The sequence below is a fragment of the Chiroxiphia lanceolata genome, chromosome 13 (genome assembly GCF_009829145.1).
Source record: "Chiroxiphia lanceolata isolate bChiLan1 chromosome 13, bChiLan1.pri, whole genome shotgun sequence".
Lineage (NCBI taxonomy): Eukaryota > Metazoa > Chordata > Aves > Passeriformes > Pipridae > Chiroxiphia > Chiroxiphia lanceolata.
The window spans coordinates 9,609,803-9,631,102 of record NC_045649.1 but is presented as its reverse complement, the minus strand read 5'-3'; the positions used below and the strand labels follow the sequence as shown (position 1 = coordinate 9,631,102).

The following is a 21,300-nucleotide window of genomic DNA, read 5'->3' as shown; positions in this document are numbered from 1 at the left end:
GGTTCGGGTGACACGCCAGAGGGAGGGGACACCATTCAGAGGGACCTGGAGAAGCTCAAGAAATGGGCCCATGTGAACCTCATGAAGTTCAGCAAGTGGAAGGTGCTCCAGCTGGGCCAGGGCAACCCCCAGGATCAGTACAGGCAGGGACTGAAGGGAATGAGAGCAACCCTGAGAAGGACTTCGGGGTACTGGAGGATGAAAGACTGGACATGAGCTGGCAGAGTGCACTCACAGGTCAGAAAACCAATTGCATCCTGGGCTGCATCGAAAAAAGCATGGCCAGCAGGGTAAGGGAGGGGATTCTGTCCCTCTCCTCTGCTCTGTTGAGACTGAAACACAGCTCGGGGCTCCTCAGCACAGGAAAGACACGGTCCTATTGGAGCAGGACCAGAGGAGGTCACAAAAACTACCGAGGGCTGGAACAACTCTCCTATGAAGACAGGCTGAGAGAGCTGAGGTTGCCCAGAGAAGGCTCTGGAGAGACCTTATTGCAGCTTTTCAGTACTTAAAAGAGGGCCTGTAAGAAAGATGGGGCAGACATTTTAATGGTTTTAAACTATGAGGGTAGACTCTGACAAGATTTAAGGAAGAATTTATTTTTTTTTATGAGGATGATAAAAAAATTGAAGAGTGCCCAGGGACGTTCTAAATGCACCCTCCCTGGAAACATTCAAGGTCAGATTGAACAAGGCTCTGAGCACCCTGTTCTAGTGGAAGGTGTCCCGGCTTACTGCAGGGGGGTTGGACCTTTAGAGGTCCCTAACTATCCAAACCAAACCACTCTATGATTCTACTTTGTTGAGACAGACAGCTAGAATTAGAAATGCTGCATGCACAATATTCAAGATCAGTTCCTCCAGTTTATTGAGCGCTGTTGCCAAAGCACGTACCCAGTACAGCAAAAGTGAAGAGGCTTAGTCAGAAACCAAAATCTTCTCTTCAAAGTTACACAGCTACTTCTACTTACAGGCAAAGAAGCAAACCTGTGGATCACCCAGGAGAGGAGGGTGGAAAAACCACCTCATTGACCCAATTGCACAGCACTGAAGTTCATGCCTTGATATTAAAGGATACCACTGGCTTGGAAAAATAGCATCACTCTGACCTTCCTAAGCCAGCAAGGAAACACTAAATACAGTTTACATTCCTAACAGAAGTTTTACTTCATTTTCACACTACGTGGTGCATAAAAATTTAATTTTTAAAATGTTTCCAGTCACAGTGGGAATTTATCACTTTCCAAAATTAAATTCATACTAACTCGAAGTTCCATGAAGACACATTATGCCTAGAATTATGTTTGGCTCTGCAGTCATTCACAAGTGTTGGCAGAAAGACTCCAAAATGTGAAGGTAGGAGCCTGTGAAATGTTCACACTACTCTATTATTGAGGCTTGTCACAGTAACTGTGCTCCATGTGCTGACTGCATCAGAAAATGCTCTGTTGGTCTCAGTAAGCCTTTCATTATTCACAATAGCACTGCACTGTATAGCACTGCTTTAGTAAACATTCCATCACTGCTTCCACCCTGAATTCCTTCTAACCCCCTTTACAGGCATTAATGTTTACTCCTAACAGAATTTTTGATTCAGAATAAAGAAAAGTGATTTCATCTGTCTTTTTTTTTTTTTAATTACCTTTTATTACTGGAAAGTGTTGTTTCCTTTAAGCTGAAACTTCACAGTTTTTCTAGTTATCAAGCAATATTTTTTCTTAGCTGTTAACACATCACTTAAAACTGCTAGATAAAGGTAATTACAAGCTAGCAAATAGATATATCTAAAAGCAAGGAAAGATGTTATGATCAAGGTGACTTTTGTATTACCCTTCATAATCCTCTTAGACCACCACATAACTGTTCTCTTTAATGTCTCTGTACTTATTAGTTTAGATTAAGGAGCCCAGATATGCAAGTAATTCTAGAGAATGCAAGGATAAACATTCTACAGCAGTAACTTCACTTTTCCTCTGCAGATGCACTTCACATGGCAATAAAACATCAAGAGGTTTCCTTTCAAAATGCACAGATGAAATGTATCCCTTTAGAAAGTACAATCACTCCTGTAAAATTATTAAAAGCATTTGGGTCCCCTATGATCTTCACTTGCTGTTAACCCTTTAAGATTGGGAAGGCATTTAAATTAATACACTGAATAGAAAATGAAGAAATACCTTGTTACTACTACAGAGCAACACTTCTGTATCACCTATCTTTAAGCTAAATTGAAATGTCACCTCTGATATAATTAGACTAGTACTGGATGAATTTAGTATTCAGTAAATATTTCGTATTCAGACCATTTAGATGGTCTTTTCTCAAAAATTATCTTCCTTCTACCTGCAAATCATTGCTGCAACCCCCTTATGGCATTATCAGATACTGAGAGAAAGAACTCCAACACCTTTCCTTCCTCCTTACCAACAGAATTCTCCTGCCCTCAGCAGCACAGCCTGAGCTCTTCCTTTCCTATAGTGCTTACTGGATTTATTGCAAAGCTCATTTAATTTCTAGTGAAAGGCTACACCTTGCTTTGGACTCGTGGTTTGTTTTTCTACAAATACAGTTATTTAAAGAGAATTCAATTTACTCTGAATGTACTGAGATAGTAAGCCTTCCAGCCTGTTTAAGGTGAGCAGTGGAGGCACACTGTGAAGATCAAAATCTTGCTTTTTCAAAGTTAGTGGGATGAGAGCATCCTGTCTCATGGAACTGCAGCCTCCAGGTCAAACAGATTTGTTACTCCTACCCTTGGACCAAAACACTTGTTTCTACGTTCTGGTTTTGACTTCCTTAAAGATGAGCAGGGTGTCTGCCCTGCCTTCTTACTATGATTGAGAACGGAATGATGTCTCCAACAGTGAGGCTGTTAAAGACAGCCCACTCAATGATTACAGTTTCTTTGTTCTGGCAATCAGAGACCACTGGTCCCCATACTAGTTTGGGAAAGTCAAGGACCTATCTGGGTAGTACAGATATGCTCTGCAGAGCATTTGACACATCCCATGGGAGCCTTGGCACCCTCCTATGCTCTGTTTCTCCCACTATGAATTGTTTTAATGTCGTCCTTAACCATGAACTGTGGGCACTTCATTCCTGCTACTTCGCTCCCCCCAACTCTGCTCCCCTGTGGCACAGCCTGCATTCTGCTGTCCTCCCTGTGCCCTGCCTATCTCTGTTTCTCAGGGTGTCAGCTATCCTAGCACAAAGGAGTGATACAACCTTGGAACACATCAACTGGTACTTTTCAGGAGCAATTCTTCCAAAGATTTGCTGACAATGATCAAAGTTTAGTTTGCTACCTCTTACAAAAGCAGAGACTGCGTCCTCTCCTATCTCTGCATCTTTCCCTTCTGATTTTTAGACCAGTTTCACAGTACTGCTTACAGCATTTCTTGACATTTTGGAATTAAACAGATGCAGCATTTAAATACTTATTTTCCATCACAGAAATGCCATCCAGTTGAGTATAAGATCCTCCACAGGCTTAGCCTTTAAAATGCTGTTTTGTTTTAGCTCCTTCCCTCTCTTTGTATATTCATTGACATGCTCTAGCTTAAATATGTCCTCAACTCCACTCAAAACATGAGGTTAATATCAGTATTCAGCAGCTCGAAAACTGCTTTTAAATCTGACAAGTAACAGAAAAATGGCAGTCTACAGTTCACAAGCATCTTACAAATGCACAGAAAAATCTTACCAGCAACAATCCTAACAGCCAGGCTCAAATTTTAGAAAAGAGTTATAAGAATTTATATCATATAACTGCTCATCTGAAAACCAGTCTGATGCCAAGACTACAGAACGAGTCTTACGCAACCCATTTTAATATTGCAGCTGAATAGGAAATGGGAACATTCCAGTCTGGTCAGCAGGTTCACTAAGACATTGTTGATTAACAAAGGGAGACCAGGTATGGTAAGTTAATAGTTCGTGCAAGATTTCAGGAAATGACATACGTAAATTTCAGGAACCTGGAAATTTACTGGTAGTTCTTTAGGTACACTACAGGACCGCCTTTGCAACACTATTTGCTCAGCTACAGTAACTGCTATCATTTGTCTTCAGCAGTTCACCCTGTGGCCCATATGCAATGGCATCTGGCCATTTTTTATCCTCTGATGAATCATGCAAGTCACCCAATCTCCATAATCCCCTGCCCTCTACAAACATACAATGACTCCCCCCTCACCAGTACAACTGGTCTTTCTGCATGTTAGTGCTGAATTTGAGAGGATAGGCTTATACACACAGAATTCAAGTTTTTTGTTATTTCTTCAACAAGTAAGAGAGAACTATACTTATCTGACAAGTCAATGTAATCATGAAGTAAAAGGATTTGCTGTAATCAATTCTCAGAGTGTAATGTGATGTATACTGTTTGGTCCCATATCTAGCTCAGTAGGTTGACAGCAAAGGCTGTTTGGAGAACTGCTGTGCCCATTTTTCAAATCCAAAACTGTAATATACCGAAGAGCAGAAAATTCAAATCACTGAAGAATTCCTATGTTCTAAATTATCCACTTCTTTCATCTTGCCATTGCCTTGTCCAAATATTTTACGATTTGTGGTTTACAAGAGAAAAAATACAAAGGGGGAGTGTGCTCAGTGGCAGTTACACAGTCCTGAACTTGCTCATAGAAGGCTATAACTGGGACAGAAAGTTCAGGGAGGGTTATCCATCCACTACTTCCCCACAACTGCTCGCAGTGTTGATGGTTTTGCCGTGCAGATGTTAATTGGTAATAAAGCATGATGACAAGAGACTGCAAGACACATGCCAGAGACTACTTGCAGTCTCCCCAAAGCATCTCCACCTTTGCCAGGCTATTAATGAACACTTGCCAGGGAACAGTGACATAAATGGCTAAGGCATTTCTGCTTTTAATTAACCACATCCCACAGGGGGACAAGGGGGATGCACAGTGCTTGAAACACTGAAAAGTAGGTAAATGTTTGCCTGTAGTTCCACAGGACTGACAGGTTTGAATCACGTAATTCAGGACATTTCTTTCTTTCCTATGGAAGCAAAGCAGTTGGAGGGTTATCTGTCAAAGTCCTGAAATTAAGAGAGATGTATGGGATATCATAAGAGGTATTATTTGACACAGACTCCTCCCCAGCACTCTTTTACTTCTGCTGTGGCTGGAGCTGGAACTATATTTAGTAAATAGCACTATATATGATTGATTCCCAGAAAAAATGACGCTTTAACCGAACTAGTATTTCCAGTTAGAAGAAATAGGGCTGGGGGACATGGAAAATTCTTCCAGGCACCAGACGAGGAGAGCCAAGAGTTATAAAAATATTACTTACTATACATTAGTGTTGTCCCAGCAACAGAAAAACAACCATAACCTTATGAGGAGTGGAAGAAAAAAGCAGCACTAAAATTTTACAATGACAGCCTTTCTTCCACAGCACTGCTTCAATTTCAGGTGACATTACTTTCACTGCAACAATTATGGCAGATTGATCATATCCTCATATAACAGAGGGCAGCACATCCCTGCTTCCTTTCTTTTGGAGGCATATTGTTTCATGCAGCTCACAACTTCAAGTTAGCAATGATCATTTTCTGCATTTAAATAAAAAGGGCACTTCAACACAATGAAAATAAAGACCTCTATAAATTTCTTTCCTTTTCACTCCTGTCTCTTTACAGCACATGAACTGAGGACATCTTTTCCTGGACCCTGAACTGCAGAGGTATCTGCTGTGGACCAGAGCTTATTGCTGGATTTACATAGCCACATGGATTCTCATGTGAAGTGCAAGTATTCTTTGGCATTCTTGACCCAGCCCAGCAGGGCTTGGCTACGCAGCACTTTCCAGGCTTCTTGATAATTCAGTGCAGCTTCCTTGTAGTCCCAGTAGGTTTTTAGAGTCTTCATCCTGACAGAAAATGCACAAAAATGAAAACAATTCTATGATCCTATTGAATATGATGTCACAGAATGAAAAAAGCAATCAAACTTCTAAGAACATGATGATACCCTATGAGCTCTTTCATGCTACTAGGTGAAATTCTCTTCTAGAGAGACTTGGAGAGGCCCAGGCCCTGAAGCCAGACATTGTCAGCAGTCTTACAAAAGGCAGCAAAACAACTCCTCTACCATGCTTCATACACACTCTCCAGCAATAGAAGTGTTTGACTGTGTGACCACAGGTTACAGAAAATTTCCGTGATAGCAAAAAATGCTGAAGCAAAGCTGAAAAGGTGGCTAGAGGTGCTTTGAATTGGGTAGAAGTAGCCTTAGCTTGCTAGAAGAACAGATATGCTTGCTGGCTGCAAGGGAAAGGGACAAAACAAACAGGACAGTTCTTTTCCAACACAAAACTGATGAAGAAGAGTGAGACAAAGGAGAAAATAAATCTTTTTCTTTCCCTAAAGCAAAAGAGACTCAGTGATTTTGGTGCTGTTCCTCTTCCTCAAGTAGCACCTATTCCCCACAGTCTCAGCAGAACTATTGGTCACTCTGCTGAGTACATTATGCCATTGATTTTCAAAAGAGAGAAATTCAGGCCTAGAGTATCTGACAACAAGTGCCTCTAAGAGAATTTCATCAAGACTTTTTTCCTTTCCTCGCATTCCTTTCTCAGCTTCTTTCATCTCCCTTTGCCAAAAAGTCTGTCAGCCACATGTGGTATGCAATGTTTTTACACATTAAACCCAATACGAAGGAAAGATGACAGGCAACATGACCTTCACCAAGCAAGAGGAAGAGCCAAACTACTACAGGAACCCTAATCTAAAAAGTCTGAGAACCACTGCACTAACTTCTAGAACAAGTTTTAATCCTCAAAGGCAATAATGATCACCCATCACCCCCAAAACTGCAGACCATCAGAAGCTGGGTTTCAGGCATTCATCATTCTGCTATAAATTTATTTCTAGAACGCTGTGACATGCATAGCAAGCCATATTATCTATCCTGCAGACCTTATGTTCTGAATGTGAGAGAGTGGTGAACCTGTCTATGCCCTTGCTGAACACAGGAGATGTCTTCCCCCTTAATAAACCCTGCCCTGCACTCTCATCCCAGCTAATTCATTCTGCTTTACCTCTTTCACATTAAACATACTCTGTGAAACTAACTTTGAGCTCCTCTGCAAAGTTCCATGGAAGGGCCCCCTGCAACTCTCCCCCACCTGGGCAGTGGAACAGTCACAGAACCCCATAATCTGTAGTGGATCATAGTATAGGGCATCATTGAACAGGCAAAAGACCAGCAACTATTTGCATAAGCAGCATTCAGGAAACAACCTGGTCCAAGAAGGATCAAAGTCAACCCTCCACAACAGGCTCCAAAACCCTGGCATAGGCAAGCTGCTTCTCTCCCAGGTAACATGTGCCTCAAACACAGTACAAACCACCTGCACCTTCACCTCCATTTCATCTATTTTTCATTTCTTCCTTGCTAAATGTTGCTCTTTTTCCCTGAATCTGCTGTCAAATTAGCAGCTCTGACTCATACTTATCAGTCTGACCCAATTTAATTAAAACACATACAAGATTTTTCTAACCTACATTATTCCAACAGACTTTTGTTTGGAAACTTACAGCAGACACTAAAAAGATAGCTAGAACAAAAGCAAGATAGACAGGAGCAGGATTCTCACCACACTGTAGCAACTACTAGAGCACATGTGACCACAGCCTCTTGGGGTCTAATTCTCCAAGCAGACAACATCAGTATAGTGATTTAAAAGTGCATGCAACAGAAATTAAAAAAGTATTTTAAACAGCTTCCTCAAAGAGCTGACAAAATCAACAGATTTAGTTAATTCATGCTTGATTTGTGCATTAAGATTCTAAGACATTTTCAACACATATACAGGAAAAACGCTTTCAAATTCCACGTACATTGTATCTGCATAAAAACCTTACATGTTTTGACTGTATCTCAGAAGTAGTTAAGGCTCTAAGCATTAGTAATGAAGAACCTGTGACCTTTTTTTGGCAGAAGCAAACACTAGTTTGCTGCCCCAGGCAAAGTTAAACAGTCACAGGATCTCCACCCTACCCAAGTCTGTCTGACATACGTTTCTTGCACGTTTCCCTTTACTATTTCAATCTTGCCCCTACACTACAGTGCAAGAGAGAGACAGGGATTCTCATGGCTTGTGCCAGAGACATGAGAAGTGGTCCACAGACTTCACTCTGAAAGGTAACACAAAAAAGGCTTACAAAAATCACCATTATGCTTGAAAACATTCACGTGCTCAGCTACATGCAAAGCTGAGCGGGAATGGGCTCATATAAAAGGCAGCCTGCAAAGAAAAGCAATACACTGCAGCAATACTTCCTTCTCAGGTAACAAACCCTACCTTTAACTCTATATTCAGCTTCAAACATTTATGTTTAACCCATAATGTACTTGAAAGATTACAGACACATTGCATGTGAAAAATATGCACAAGAAATCAACCGAAATATTACTCATACAAAAATTACCAATCACTGAATGATGCTTAAAATCTTAGCTAAGCTACACTAATACAAACACCTGACCTTGCCTTCCAGGAGAGCCAGCAAAGTTCTGGCCCCAGTAGGCTCTCTACCTGTTCCAATTTAAAAGTGCCCACACTCATCCTCTGGATAGAAGCAAAGAATGAAAGACAAAGGAAGACAAAAGAAGCAGGAGAAGCAGCTTTAGATACACAAAAGAAGAAAACAAAACATCAGAATCAGTATAAAGCTTTAACTTCCCTGGTTCCTAGGCTAACAGTGGACAACAATTAAGTTGGAAGGAAGGGTTAAGTGAAGAATGATCCTTGTCCTAATACACCCTACAACTACAAAACAAGCTATTCAGCAATTTTGAAATTATTACAGAATGAGTTTCCCCCAATGGAACAGAAAGGATGGGAGGCAAGAGACCAAAAAGTAGACTAGTAGAGGCAGGGCAGGAACTTAGGGTCAAAGAGCAAAAAGGAAACTGGGTGGCAGCACAGCATCAGAGCCAAGAATTTGTGGGAAGAGATAATAGGATACCTTTGAATGGAAAGAAAATACAAAACTGGGTAACAGTTAAATACACAGAAGTTTAGAGGATGCAATTTGAGATTGTGGGATTTCTTATCTGAAGTTCACTCAAACTCAGACTCCAAGGAAGAGAGAAAAACAAAAATATGTCAGAATATTGTGTAGAAAAGGAAAGGGAAGATGAAGGAAACAGCAACACTAAGACACTATTTTTATTTTGCTTTTTAAGTGAAGAGGAAGAAAAACAAAGACTTCAAAAGTGAATCAGCTGCACAAGCTGACTGGTGAGCTAGCACCTCTACTGTTTAAATAGAGTTTATGCAGCCTAAAACCAATGTCACATCTGTGAATCAGCTGGACTTTCTCAGGAGAAGCCCAGACAGAAAAACAGTAGAGGACAAAAAAGTCAAAGGAAATGGCAAAGCCACTGGAGTCTAGAAAAGCCCTGAGGTGAAGTGACTTTATGTAAGCAGCACATGATCAGAACAATGAGTCACCTACCCAACAATGCACCAGTACACAACGTGTTTTGAGGAAATTATGATGGCTAAACAAGTAAGGACAAACTCCTACCCAAAAGAGGATAATAATATTATATTTTATAATAATTTTATATTTTAAACTGATTTACAAAGAAAGTGTATCTCTACTTTAGAATGAGTTGAAAGCATCTCATGCTGACATCAGAACTTTGAAATAGTTATGAGACACTTCTACAGAATCTTTAATTCAACAAAACTCAAAAGCAAGCAAGATCTACTAATTAAAGATCCAAGGTGCACTTACTTTGGCTAATTTCACTGCATCTACTGCCTTGGTACCATGAAAGGTTGAAAGGGCCTATTTCCCCTGCTTCCAGCCACACGCCTCCTACTTCCTGTTTTAACTTTCCATGAGCCAATTCAGCTCATTAGTCCAAGAGAAAACACAGAAAACAAGAAAATTGTTTTCATCCACATTAGCTATTTGAACTGACTCACCATGAGATTGGAGAAGTGCTATTGATATGAGGGAGAAAACAGGAATCTACAGCCAGTAGCAGCAGAGACTGCTGGGGGACCATCCCTATCAGCAGCTACAAGCAGTTAAATTAGCTCAAGAGTTCATGTAACTGCATCCTAGAGCTGGTGAAATTATACCTGGAAATAAGTCTAAAATAAAATAAACCTTCTATGGCAATGGATTTGGAACCTTCTACCTCTCTCAGAATCTCTAAGCCAGAGAGAGAAGTTTTCTGTGCATGTGAAACTATGCCTTACTTTATGGCAGCTATTGGGGCTGGAATATCAACCAATAATGCACATAATGCTAAGGCAGACTGGATGATTACTGCAAGTAATTAACTCCAGTTTGATACACCAAACTTGTTTCTAATACTGTAAAGCAAAATTCCAAGTATGGCCTCCTTGCACAAAAGCTTCCTTCTGTTCTTTCCAGAAAGTCTCCATCTATGTAACATATGCATTGCATAAAGAGCCATACACACTATCCCACCTTACTAGCTCCTACTCCACCACACACTGAGAAAAGATTTTAGCCTAGACTTAAAGAAAAAAAGGTTTTACTGAAACTCTTCCTTTTTGTGAAACAAAGAAATGGCATTTGATAGAATTACTAAACACCAACTAGACATCAATAACTCCCCAATTTTTGGATGCGGGGTTTGAACGCCACCAAGGGCAGGCAGCTGATCTGGTAGCCACGTTTTCAAAAAGAGACACTACTGCCTCATCTTCTGTCTCTTTTCACATTTTTCAAGTATCAGATTTAAACAATGAACTTATCTGAAGGGAGATTCACGAGCAGATTCTAGTATCATCACAGTATTCTTTGGTTTCATTAAGATAAACTCACTCTTCTAAATGCAATAATAATGCCTTTACCGGAGAGTGTCTGGTAGATCCTCTTGTGAAATACTTGTCACCAGCTTTTGGAATTTATGGAAGAGCTCCACTTTACAGATCTTGGATCTAATATATAAAAAAAAAAATAATTAGAAATTCTGATAGAAAAAAGAAATCAGAAGTTTACTTCCCCGTGAAGAGCAGAGATCAATGTCTGCCCCTCCGCGTCCCCTCGTGAGGAAGCTGTAACTATGAGGTCTCCCCTCAGTCTCCTCTTCTCCAGGCTGAACAAATCAAGTCACCTCAGCCGCTCCTCATAAGGCTTCCCCTTCAGACCATTCATTATCTTGATGGCCCCTTCTCTGGACACTGATGGTTTTATATTCTTCTTATATTCTGGTGCCCAAAACTGCACACGATACTCAAGGTGAGGCTGCCCCAGTGCAGAGCAGAGCAGGACAATCCCCTCCCTCGCCAGGCCAGCGATGCTGTGCCTGATGCCCCCCAGAACAGGGATGGCCCTCCTGGCTGCCAGGGCACTGCTGACTCATGTCCAACCTGCCACTGACCAGGACCCCCAGGTCCCTTTCCGCAGCACTGCTCTCCAGCCTCCATTCCCCAGTCTGCAAGTACATCCAGGGTTGCCTCATCCCAGGTGCAGAAACCAGGACTTTTCTTTTTCAAACTTTGTAAGGGTTGGTGATTGCTCAGCCCTCTAATTTGTCGAGGTGTCTGCAGGGCCTCTCTTCCTTCCAGGGAGTCGACAGCTCCTCCCAGTTTAGTATCTTCAGCAAACTTACTTAGTGTACCTTCGAGTCCCGCGTCCAAGTCGCTTATGAAGATGTTGAAAAGCACTGACCCTAAAACAGAGCCCTGCTGAACCCCACTGGTGACCGGGTCATGCAAAGACACTCTAAAATTTAATCTTCAACTTAATCTGTCATAGGTTCATACTGTAGTCTTTGGTGGTGTAGTTAATTAAGCATTAACAAAAGTACATAGCAGATATTTACCTACAAATTCCTTTTAGTCAGTCAGCTTTAACTTCCTTGATATCTAGTGTTATCTAGCATATTGATTCCTCGAGAGAAAAAAAAGTGTAGAAATACTTATCACGTTTATTATTAACCAGCACCACACCGAATAAGGCTGTAAATTTCTTATTTTCATTGTAAAAGTTCCTTTTGTGACTGTTTATCATGAAAGTGTAAATAGTTGTTCCTTGACATTGCTTTTAATCCTGATTTCCTAAGGAAATGAGACGTTTGTAATCACAGTCTTGTAGACTCTAATAACTTTTGAATGTTTTAGTGAATTTTGAGCACATATTGAGAGGAGGATCTCTCAACACTAATTAAGTTCTTACACTTCTGTGCTAACTGGCAGCTAGCAGATGGTGCTCAAGTTTTCGAGCTGATACACAAATGCTATGTAACAAATTTAAGCCTACTGAGAAAAAAGGGGTTGGTTGGTTTGTTTGATCTTTCACACATCTTCTGGAATACATTACACACCACATATTGAAAGCTACTATTCTACAGTGCACACAAAGCCTGTCTCAAAAGACACACTAAGTCACCCAGGTCATGCATGTTAGCAATACCCCAGACACCAACACTGGTCACAAACCACAAAGTTCCCCTTCTTTACACAGAAAATTTGAAAATACTAGGATATACCAGTATGAACTTCAGTCAAGTCAGGCCTAACCTCAAGAAGCTCAGAATGTGCCACTTGCAGGCATGTGAACAAATTCTCCAAAAGAATTGTCTAGGCTCCACTTATTATGTCATTCATTACTCAGGATTATTGTCATTCTCCCAGAAAGTGTGGGAAAAATGAACAATATGACCACTGATAAATTGGTAGTACAAGTAGCCAACAACTAATACATGCATCCTAATTCTCAAGCTGAATTGCCACAGACCACTGATAATTTTGGTCACCTCGTCTAAACTGAAGATAACATCGAGATGGAGAAATTTGTCTGCAGATGTTACAAGTAATTGTTCTCAACCACAAGAAAAATATGTAACTGGCTTTTGTAAGCATTAATTGTTGATAAAAGATTATGAGATGTTTTAAAGAGCACAGTGCCAAGACCACAGTTGGAAAGGTTACACGTTTCATGTTAGGAATGTGCTGCAAGCATTTCAATACATTTTCAAACTTTAAGGCAGAAAGTCATGCTTCAAAGCAACACTTCTAACAATCATACACCCAGTTCAGTTGGCTTGACTCTTAAAGAAAAAGAAATCTGCAAAAAGAGAACCTGCAATGTACACATTTCTTTCATAGTCATCAACCCAAAAAATATAAAGCAAAAATTCTGTTAACTTCACCAGTAAATATCCTTCTCATAAAAATTTATCATAGTCACCCGCGTTTATCTACAATGCTCTCAACAATGACAAAGAAATAGGATAAACTTAACTCTCATTTAACTTTTTTATTGCAACTCCCCTCTCTCCCTTACACAGTGACTCTCCCCTTTCCCCTGCTCCCTACCTTCCCTCCTTTTCCCCATTCCCTAGATTTCCTTCTGCTCTGACAAAGCCCTACACATCACATGAGCTGACAGAGGCATCTATGCCAACAAATAAAACGTGTCCGGATATTACGATATTCTCACACCTGCTCTGATGGCTCCCAATCCCCTTCTTTGTTGTTCCCTGGCGGAAGCCATTCGAGGTGACATCCAGAGGTTCCTCAGGGACTGCACTCCAACTGATGGCTGTAGAAGAAAGGATTATGAACAAGGGAGATGCTCTTATCACAAAAGCAGAACCTAGCAGTTCCTATGTGTTCACGTGCTGCTTCCCAAAGTAACTCAAACTAGAAAGAGGAGCATGGTTCTCTAGGGCTGGAATTCCAGTACCTAAAAGAACAGGTAAACTCCATTTAATAAAAAAAAAAAAAAAGAAAATACACATATACACACACACACAGAGCTTTCATCTTAATTAGATCCTTTAAGAATGCATGCTTCTAAATATCTGGCCTCCAGCTTTGTAATTCTCCCTTTCTTAGGGGGATTCCACTTTCTTTTGTACATCCTGTCCAGATAAAACATGAAGAAATTTTCAAGTCAGATGGCTTATTTTCACATCAGGTAGTGAAACAGTCCCCTAAGATACTTACACCAGTCATTCTGTGTTTTCCTCAGTAATTTATTGTCTGCTATTATTTTATTGTGTAAATAGTTCTATGTTTGATAACTGATGAACATCAAGCATCTGTAGACTTTACTTGAAAAATATTATTAGCTAGTAGTCAAAAACAGTTTGCTGAAAGAGGTAGCATATGCCAACAACCTTATCCTTTGCCTAAATTCTGGGAACTTTGTAATCATTTGAGACTGTAAACTTCTTAATGCTGAAACTCTGCATAGGACACCTTATGATTTATAAGTAACCAGCAAAGCATCGGCAGCGTTGGCAGAACCTGGCATGTCCCATCTGCCCCTGCACAGCAGGTCCTTTAACTTCTACTGTTGTAAGACAACTTCTGTTCCCTAAATTATCCCATTTCTCTGTATTCCTAACAGGCAAAATAGTTGCATGTTCATTAACTCTAAAGACCATCTTGGCATCCAAGACTCTCAAAGACTGGTTATGATTCAGCTGCAACTGTCATACTCCACTAAGTGTCAATTGTACCTGCACTGTGATTTAAGTACAATTCTGCATGGCTCTACTAAATTACAATCTTATGTAGCATGAAATAACATTAGATACATACAACTGGTATTAAATCCTCCACATGTATCTAAAAATCACCTGGTCAGAGGACATCAGATTCTGACAAGCAAATACAAAGTCACTTAAAAATCAGAACATTTTCTCTTCTTTCACTTCTTCATAATTATCTCAAACTTCAGAATACCAAAGAGAACATGTTTTTCTTTTTTAAAAATACCAGCTGAAATGTTCCTATCGAGTATATTTCAATGCTCAGGGTAACAGCCCAGAATTTAGAGTTTATTCTGATTTTCAATCCTTCAAGAAAATAATCAAGCCAACATAATTCACATGTGCAAAAAAAACTGTGAAAAAGCATCATTCATTTTCATTTAACAGAATGACCTGAAAAGTGTACAGAAAGACAGACATACACTGAATTTAGTCACATACACTGAATTTTGTTTCAGATCTTTTTTGATATGTGAATTGGCAGTATTTTTCAATGATGAATTTTGTTTCCTATCTCACAAAATCAAAATAGTTTCCTTCCTGGCACTTATAAATAACTGCAATTTAATGAATCCGAATTCCATTAAGGAACCCTTTGTTTCGATTCTATTTTATCATCAGCTCTGTTGTAATAGAAAAACTTCCAGTTCTGCTTCAGACAGCAGAAGGCAGGCATGTCCAAGTTTAAGGAAACTGCTAAACCATATACAGAGTGGCAGCTCTATTTTTTTTCCCAAATGAGACCATGTTGCTAAATCACAACGAGACTTGCATATTCATTCATCACCATGACAAAAAATGCCATGTCCAAAATTCTATCAATTAAACCTTTACACTATACTACTCTGTATTCTTTCTTCGTTCAGATTTCTGGAGCAATTACAAGCATAACTCAGCACGGCAATTCTTCTTTTCATTACCAAGGAGAATGCAAAACTAACTGAAACAAGAAGTCTTTTGATATTTTTGTTTTCTTCTTGCCCTCAGAACTGTTGTTTTCCCTGGTTATTTTCTGTCTGTGTTTAGATTATAAATTCTTAATGTCATCAACCAAGTGTTTATTCAGTCTGAAAACTCCCTACAGGAAACTAGAGGCTGAGCTGCATAATATTAATTATTAACAATTAAGTTATGACCTGAAATTAATTTCCTGCTGTTCACACTTTGCTTCTAGCACTGGCACTGAATGATGTTCCAAACAATCCAAACCACCTCATTTCTATTTGGACTTCTGCACTCAGTTATGCAATTGGCCCAAGTTAACTCACCTGCACTACAAGGAACAAGTTTTGTTTTGCTGTTAGATTGAATTTCCTGAACTGCCTCACGACTGTGTTCGAATCGAAGATCCGACTGCAGCAGCTTAACCTCCTGAGCCAGAAAACCATCTGGTAAAGATGAGATGTGCTTACACCTAAAGTAAAGGCAGAAAAATGCAAATGATTTTCAGTCTGTTCTTCCCAACAAGCCCATTTTGCATAATTTTCCTTTATTATCCAAAATATGTTGCTTTTACATGAAAACTGAATTCAACATGAGTTACAAAGGAAAGACAAGGAGGTTTGGAGGCATTTTTCCCATGTCTCTCTTGTACTGAGAAGCCCAGAACTAGACACAGCCTTCCAGGTGTGACCTCACCAGTGCCAGTACAGGGGAAGGATCATCTCCCTGGACCTGCTGCAATACTTTGCCTAATGTGGCTCAGGTCTCCATTAGTCTTTGCTGCCAGAGCACACTGCTGGCTCATTTTCAACTTCGGGTCTAGCTGGACCCCCTAATCCTTCTCTGTGAAGCTTCTTTCCAGCTGGGCAGCCCCCAGCATGTACTGGTGCAGGACTTTGCACTTCCCCTTGCTGACCTTCATGAGGTTCCTACCTTTCTCCAGCCTGTTGAGGTCCCTCTGGACAGCAGCACAATGCCCTGGCATATCAGCCACTCCTCTCCATTTTGAGTCTTCAGCAAACTTGCTGGGCATATGCTCTGCACCATCATCCAGATGATTAATGAAGACATTAAACAGGACTGGATCTAGTACTGACCCCCGGGGTACATGGCTACTTACACCTTCAACTACACCTTGCCCAGTGATCACTGCTCTCTGGCTCTGAGTCTGAATGGCTCTGGGCCCAGCCATTCTGACAGTTTTCAATCCACATGTCTGCTCATCCAGCTCGTACTTTAACAGATTCTCTATTAGAACCTTACAAGACACAGTGTCAAAAGCTGACTGAAGTTCTGATATCTGTGTGACACACATTGTCTTTCCAAGCTCACTGTCTCCACACACACCATCTGATTTCCAAAGGAGAGCACTTACCTTTCAATAATTGCTCTCCGCATGGCTTCTGGGCTATATGGACACTTCCCCACTACAACTGCTGACAGATACACTGGATACTGCAGGAAATGCATGAGAAGAGCTCCTTGACACCCTAACACATTCCAGCGAGCCAGTTTATCACTGCAGGACATAGAGCATGTTCTGTCTCCACGACCTGGCTTCACTCGTAATAATCCCACACAGTGGTACCCCAGCCCAGGTGCTCGGGCATCATCCAGCTCTCCAGGCACACATTTGGCTCCAGTTCTATGAACATCTACTACCTTTGGTCTCACTAAGCCAGTCTCCTTATGAGCTGTTTGCATCTCTGCAGAACAGTCACAGCACTTTTGATTTGTGTCGTCTTCTCGTTTTACAGATTGTTGCTGAACAGGCAGGTCTTCGGTGATTGTGGAAAAACAACCATCATCTTCAGTCTTCATTCTCTTGATTGCACGATTACTTGCCATATTCTCTGCTTTCCTTTTATCTTCTAGACACAAGTGATCATGGTTACTTCTACACTCTGCTGATTGTCCAGCTGCATCACCCGCAGTCACTGGCTTAGAAAGCTGGTTCTCTGGTTCACTGATTGGAATAATAGAAGCATCTCCACCTAGAACCAAAGAAATAACATAAAATTGGCCAAAAACACATTTCATGACTGGAACACATCACACCAGTAATATCACAACTACTATTAGCTCTCAGAGAGTTGCACTCAGCAAAATTTAACTGTGAGAATGTGTTTTTAAGACAACATTGTCCTGTGCAATGATGAATCAGATTTCACTGAAATTTGAGCCAATATATGCTCAACTTCAAGTTTTACATTCTACATAAGAAACAATCAAAAGAGCAAAATTTAAAACAAAACCTATAAAGCAAAAGGTAACAAAGGCAGGCTACAAGCAGTGCTGAAGACTCACAGGAAAACCAGTCTGATCTAACTAAACAACATGAACCTCAAAAGAGTAATTAAAGAATAATCTGTCAAATAAGGGTGAAAACTTTAATCTGTATCACTGAAACAAGCTCAAAACCAGAATTCTAAAGCTCAGCTCAAAGCAAGCAAAGCAAGTCTGACAGGCCTGGTGACAAAAAGAGCATGACAGAAGTTGCAGGTTTTTTGTGTTTGTTTTTTTTTTGGTTTTCTGTTTCACTGGGTTGAAGGGGGTATTGTTTACTTGGTTGTTTTTAGTAACTGTGGTAAATGTCGGTATTTTCTATTAAAATTTTAATCCAAGGAGAATGTTTAAAGCAAAGCAACCACACAATATGACAGGACCTTTGGCAAGTATGTTAGTTTCTGGAAAAGAAAATACTAGCTATTATTGTTTAAAGTGAAACATTCAACTATATAACGAGCAGTATATCAGATTTACTGAGCTCTCATGAATCACATCCAGCAAGATAAATTGCCAAATCTATCTGTAGAGGACCAGTCAAGTACATCTTCAGGCACATACTTGTAACATGAATTATTACTGCCTCACCCTCACTCCAGGCCAAAGAGAAACCAAAGAAAGGCAAGGGGCAGAAAATATTTTAAAAGTGGGAGCAATGTAATTGGTTCACTCCAGCATACTCACATGGGGTATGACTGGAGAAGAAAACAAATGTGATATTTGGTTTAAGCTTCCATTTTCCAGTTTCAGTTCCCGGACTAAAGATACTACACTGCTGATGAGAAGCTGCCAGCCACATCTGATGGAGAAGGTACCTGTCAGGCAGAAAGTTTTCATGAAACATTTACTGCATTTTTGATGCATGGGAAAATAATAAAACTTAGATGCCCTCTAGTGCCTGTTCTTTCCTGATGCAGTCTATGAGAAGCAAATCAGTTATGCTTCTACAGATAGATGGGATCCAACATACTCCATAAACAAAAACACATAATTGGAATTTCAATAACAGAACTCAAAGGGTTGGATTGGATTCAGTGGAGTTAACTCTCTCCTCAAATTGTGTATATAAGGCCCTCTCCTCCCACTATGTGTGTTTTTACCAACACTGGAACTCATCTGATTCTGTAAGACTCAGTTTGGTGGCATCAAATTGCAAGAAATGTACTCATTTCTACAGAATTACTATTCTCCTGGCTCAGTTCCTTGAACCAGCTTATCCCATGTAAACAAGAGGACTGGTATGTGGGAAACAGCAAAACTTCTATCCTTGACCAGTAGTCATCAGACCTGCATTGATGTCACATGGAATCAGATCCTAATTCTTCATAAAGAGGCTCTACAAGAACACAGATGAAACAAGCTTTTGTGAAAGGACCTTAACACCACCTAAAAGTGTAAAAATTAGGCTAAAATCCCGCTAACAGTGGGAAAGATTGTTGCCTACAGAGAAGTAATGCAGTGTTTCATTACACTCTCCTATCTGAAGGGGCAAAATACGGCTATTTCAGCAACAGATCAAAACCATTTGTATCTCAGGCCCTTCAAGTGGCATTGAGTAACAGCACATGAACTCACCTCTGGAAGCTCCTCTTGGCCACAACTTCAGCATGACTGTCATTCAAAATGTCTCCTAAAGCAACAACCAAGTGAGAACACAAATCACAACTGAAAAGGAGACAAACAAAGCAAACAGAATTTCACATAGGACAGTTCTCCAGATTTATTAGCATTGGTATTAGGTTATTGTAAGATATTTAAACTTCCAATCACCACAAAAGGAGCCTAAACAAATGAAGGATAAAAAATGGACGTGCAGAGCAAGGAAAGCCCTGCAATAAATAGTGAAAAATGGTAGTTGTGTGAAGTCATGTATCTAACCCATACACTTTTGGTACAAACACTTAAAACTATCTCATTGCAGAATATGCAGTAAGGGAGAAAAAGCCTGTTAGTGTCTTCCTGGTGTCACCCCAAACTCAGTGGTATCTTTTGCATCAGACCACCACAAAACCAGACTGTCAGGTAACCAACGTGCAATTATTTTGCTTATGTTTTCCTTTGCTTTTAGCTATGATGTCTTTGAGCATGCAGACTCAGGACCTAAGCTACACATTTCTACATATAAAAAGTTCATTTACCCTTAAGGCAGCAAGTGCAGTAAACTTTCAGGGCAGCCATTCTGGCTGCCTAAGCTCCTCTCTCCTTGATAAGGGGTGGTCTGACTTACACTTCTGGCTTCAATTCAGAATAAGTCTGAGTAGAAGACCTTGTACATTTTTATTGATTTTTATGACACCAGCAAGAGAGAAGATAACATAGGTAGTCTGTTCTCGAATTTTACACCATACTTACCATTTTTTCTCATTTTGTTTTGGCCAATACATTTTGTTCCAGTTCCCATAGCAACAACTTCCTTAGATACTGAAAAAAAAATGTTAACTGAACAAACTATCACCAACTATTGCCAGAAGTCTTGCTTTCACACAGTTATTCTGGTAAGACAACACACAGAACATTGTGTAGAAGAGAACGGACAGGGAGACAGGCCATGCAACCTTACAGAAAGCAAACAGATCCAGAACTGAACACAGGAGGCAGAGGCACCAGTGTGAGAAAAGTCTATGATGGAAAAGCAGGAACGCCAGTAAAGGCTGGGTGTGCCAGGCAGCACAAGTGGACACCGGCAGAGCATTCCCCAAACACCTAAGAAATAAACATGGGATACAATCTGCCTGACAACACTGAAGTGCCAGTAAGAGAAAGGAATATATACACAAATGCAAAATGCAGTAGGACAGTCTGTTAAAGGAGAGCAAACTGAGACCTTTCTAGGATTCTTTCAAATAGTAGCTAAACATTTTTGCAAGTGTTTATATTTGGAATTCAGGTCCTGCCTAGACCTTTACCACTTACTGAATACCCAAACGCAGGTTTTCATCTTCTTAGTCTGGGAAGAACAGCGTTTCACTATAACCATCTCTTTCCAGACAGAAGTTGTAAAAGCTTTTACAATCACAAAGAGCAAAGAATTTGGGTGGAGATAGAAATGGGACAGGAAGGGGTGTATGCTTTTCTTAAAAGTCATCTTGGGGGCGGGGGGGGGGAAAGCGCATCAAGGACTGCCACCTCCTCTCCCCATTCCCCACCTCCCAACCCTATCCCAACTCATTCTTACCCTGGAGGTTCCCTGGACTAGCAAAAACCTCAGTTTGGGCTGCAGACTCCACTTTGACAACAGCTGCCAGTGAAGTCCATTCCCTCTTTGGATCTGGCTTCCCCTGCCTGGGGAGTCTCGTCCTATAATGCAGGTAGCACAGCCCAGCGATTTCATCAGCTGACCACATGGCTCCCGGTGCAGGTGCAGGCTCCGGACGGGGCCGGATTCCCTCACAGCCCGCGAACACCCACCCGTGAACACCCCCCCGCACCCTCCCCACGCCGCCCCGCGGGGACACGGGCGGGGACTCGGTGCGGGGGGCGCCGCGCATGCGCAGCCGCGGCCCGAGAGCGGCTCCTGCGCACGCGCACAGAGGCACAGACGGGGG

The 21,300-nt window shown here is 40.9% G+C and overlaps 1 protein-coding gene across 4 annotated transcripts; it reads right to left on the bottom strand.

Annotated features, from left to right (window-relative positions):
• Positions 1-843: 843 nt before the first annotated feature.
• On the bottom strand, positions 844-21,252 carry ADAT1 (adenosine deaminase tRNA specific 1). Of its 4 annotated transcripts, none has more exons than XM_032701574.1 (9): positions 20,931-21,252; positions 20,108-20,176; positions 19,331-19,385; positions 18,440-18,570; positions 16,845-17,463; positions 15,796-15,941; positions 13,470-13,569; positions 10,875-10,961; positions 844-5,897 (listed from the first exon to the last, which is right to left on the bottom strand). In XM_032701574.1, exons 1-9 carry the CDS (start codon positions 21,241-21,243, stop codon positions 5,765-5,767), a joined length of 1,653 nt encoding a protein of 550 aa, XP_032557465.1. In that variant the 5' UTR covers positions 21,244-21,252; the 3' UTR covers positions 844-5,764. The 4 variants fall into 4 exon arrangements, 3 of the variants coding, with proteins under 3 accessions (XP_032557465.1, XP_032557467.1, XP_032557466.1); XM_032701576.1 differs by having other exon boundaries at positions 19,331-19,420; positions 20,931-21,044; XR_004359543.1 differs by having other exon boundaries at positions 5,878-5,897; positions 11,645-13,569; positions 20,931-21,203.
• Positions 21,253-21,300: the final 48 nt, after the last annotated feature.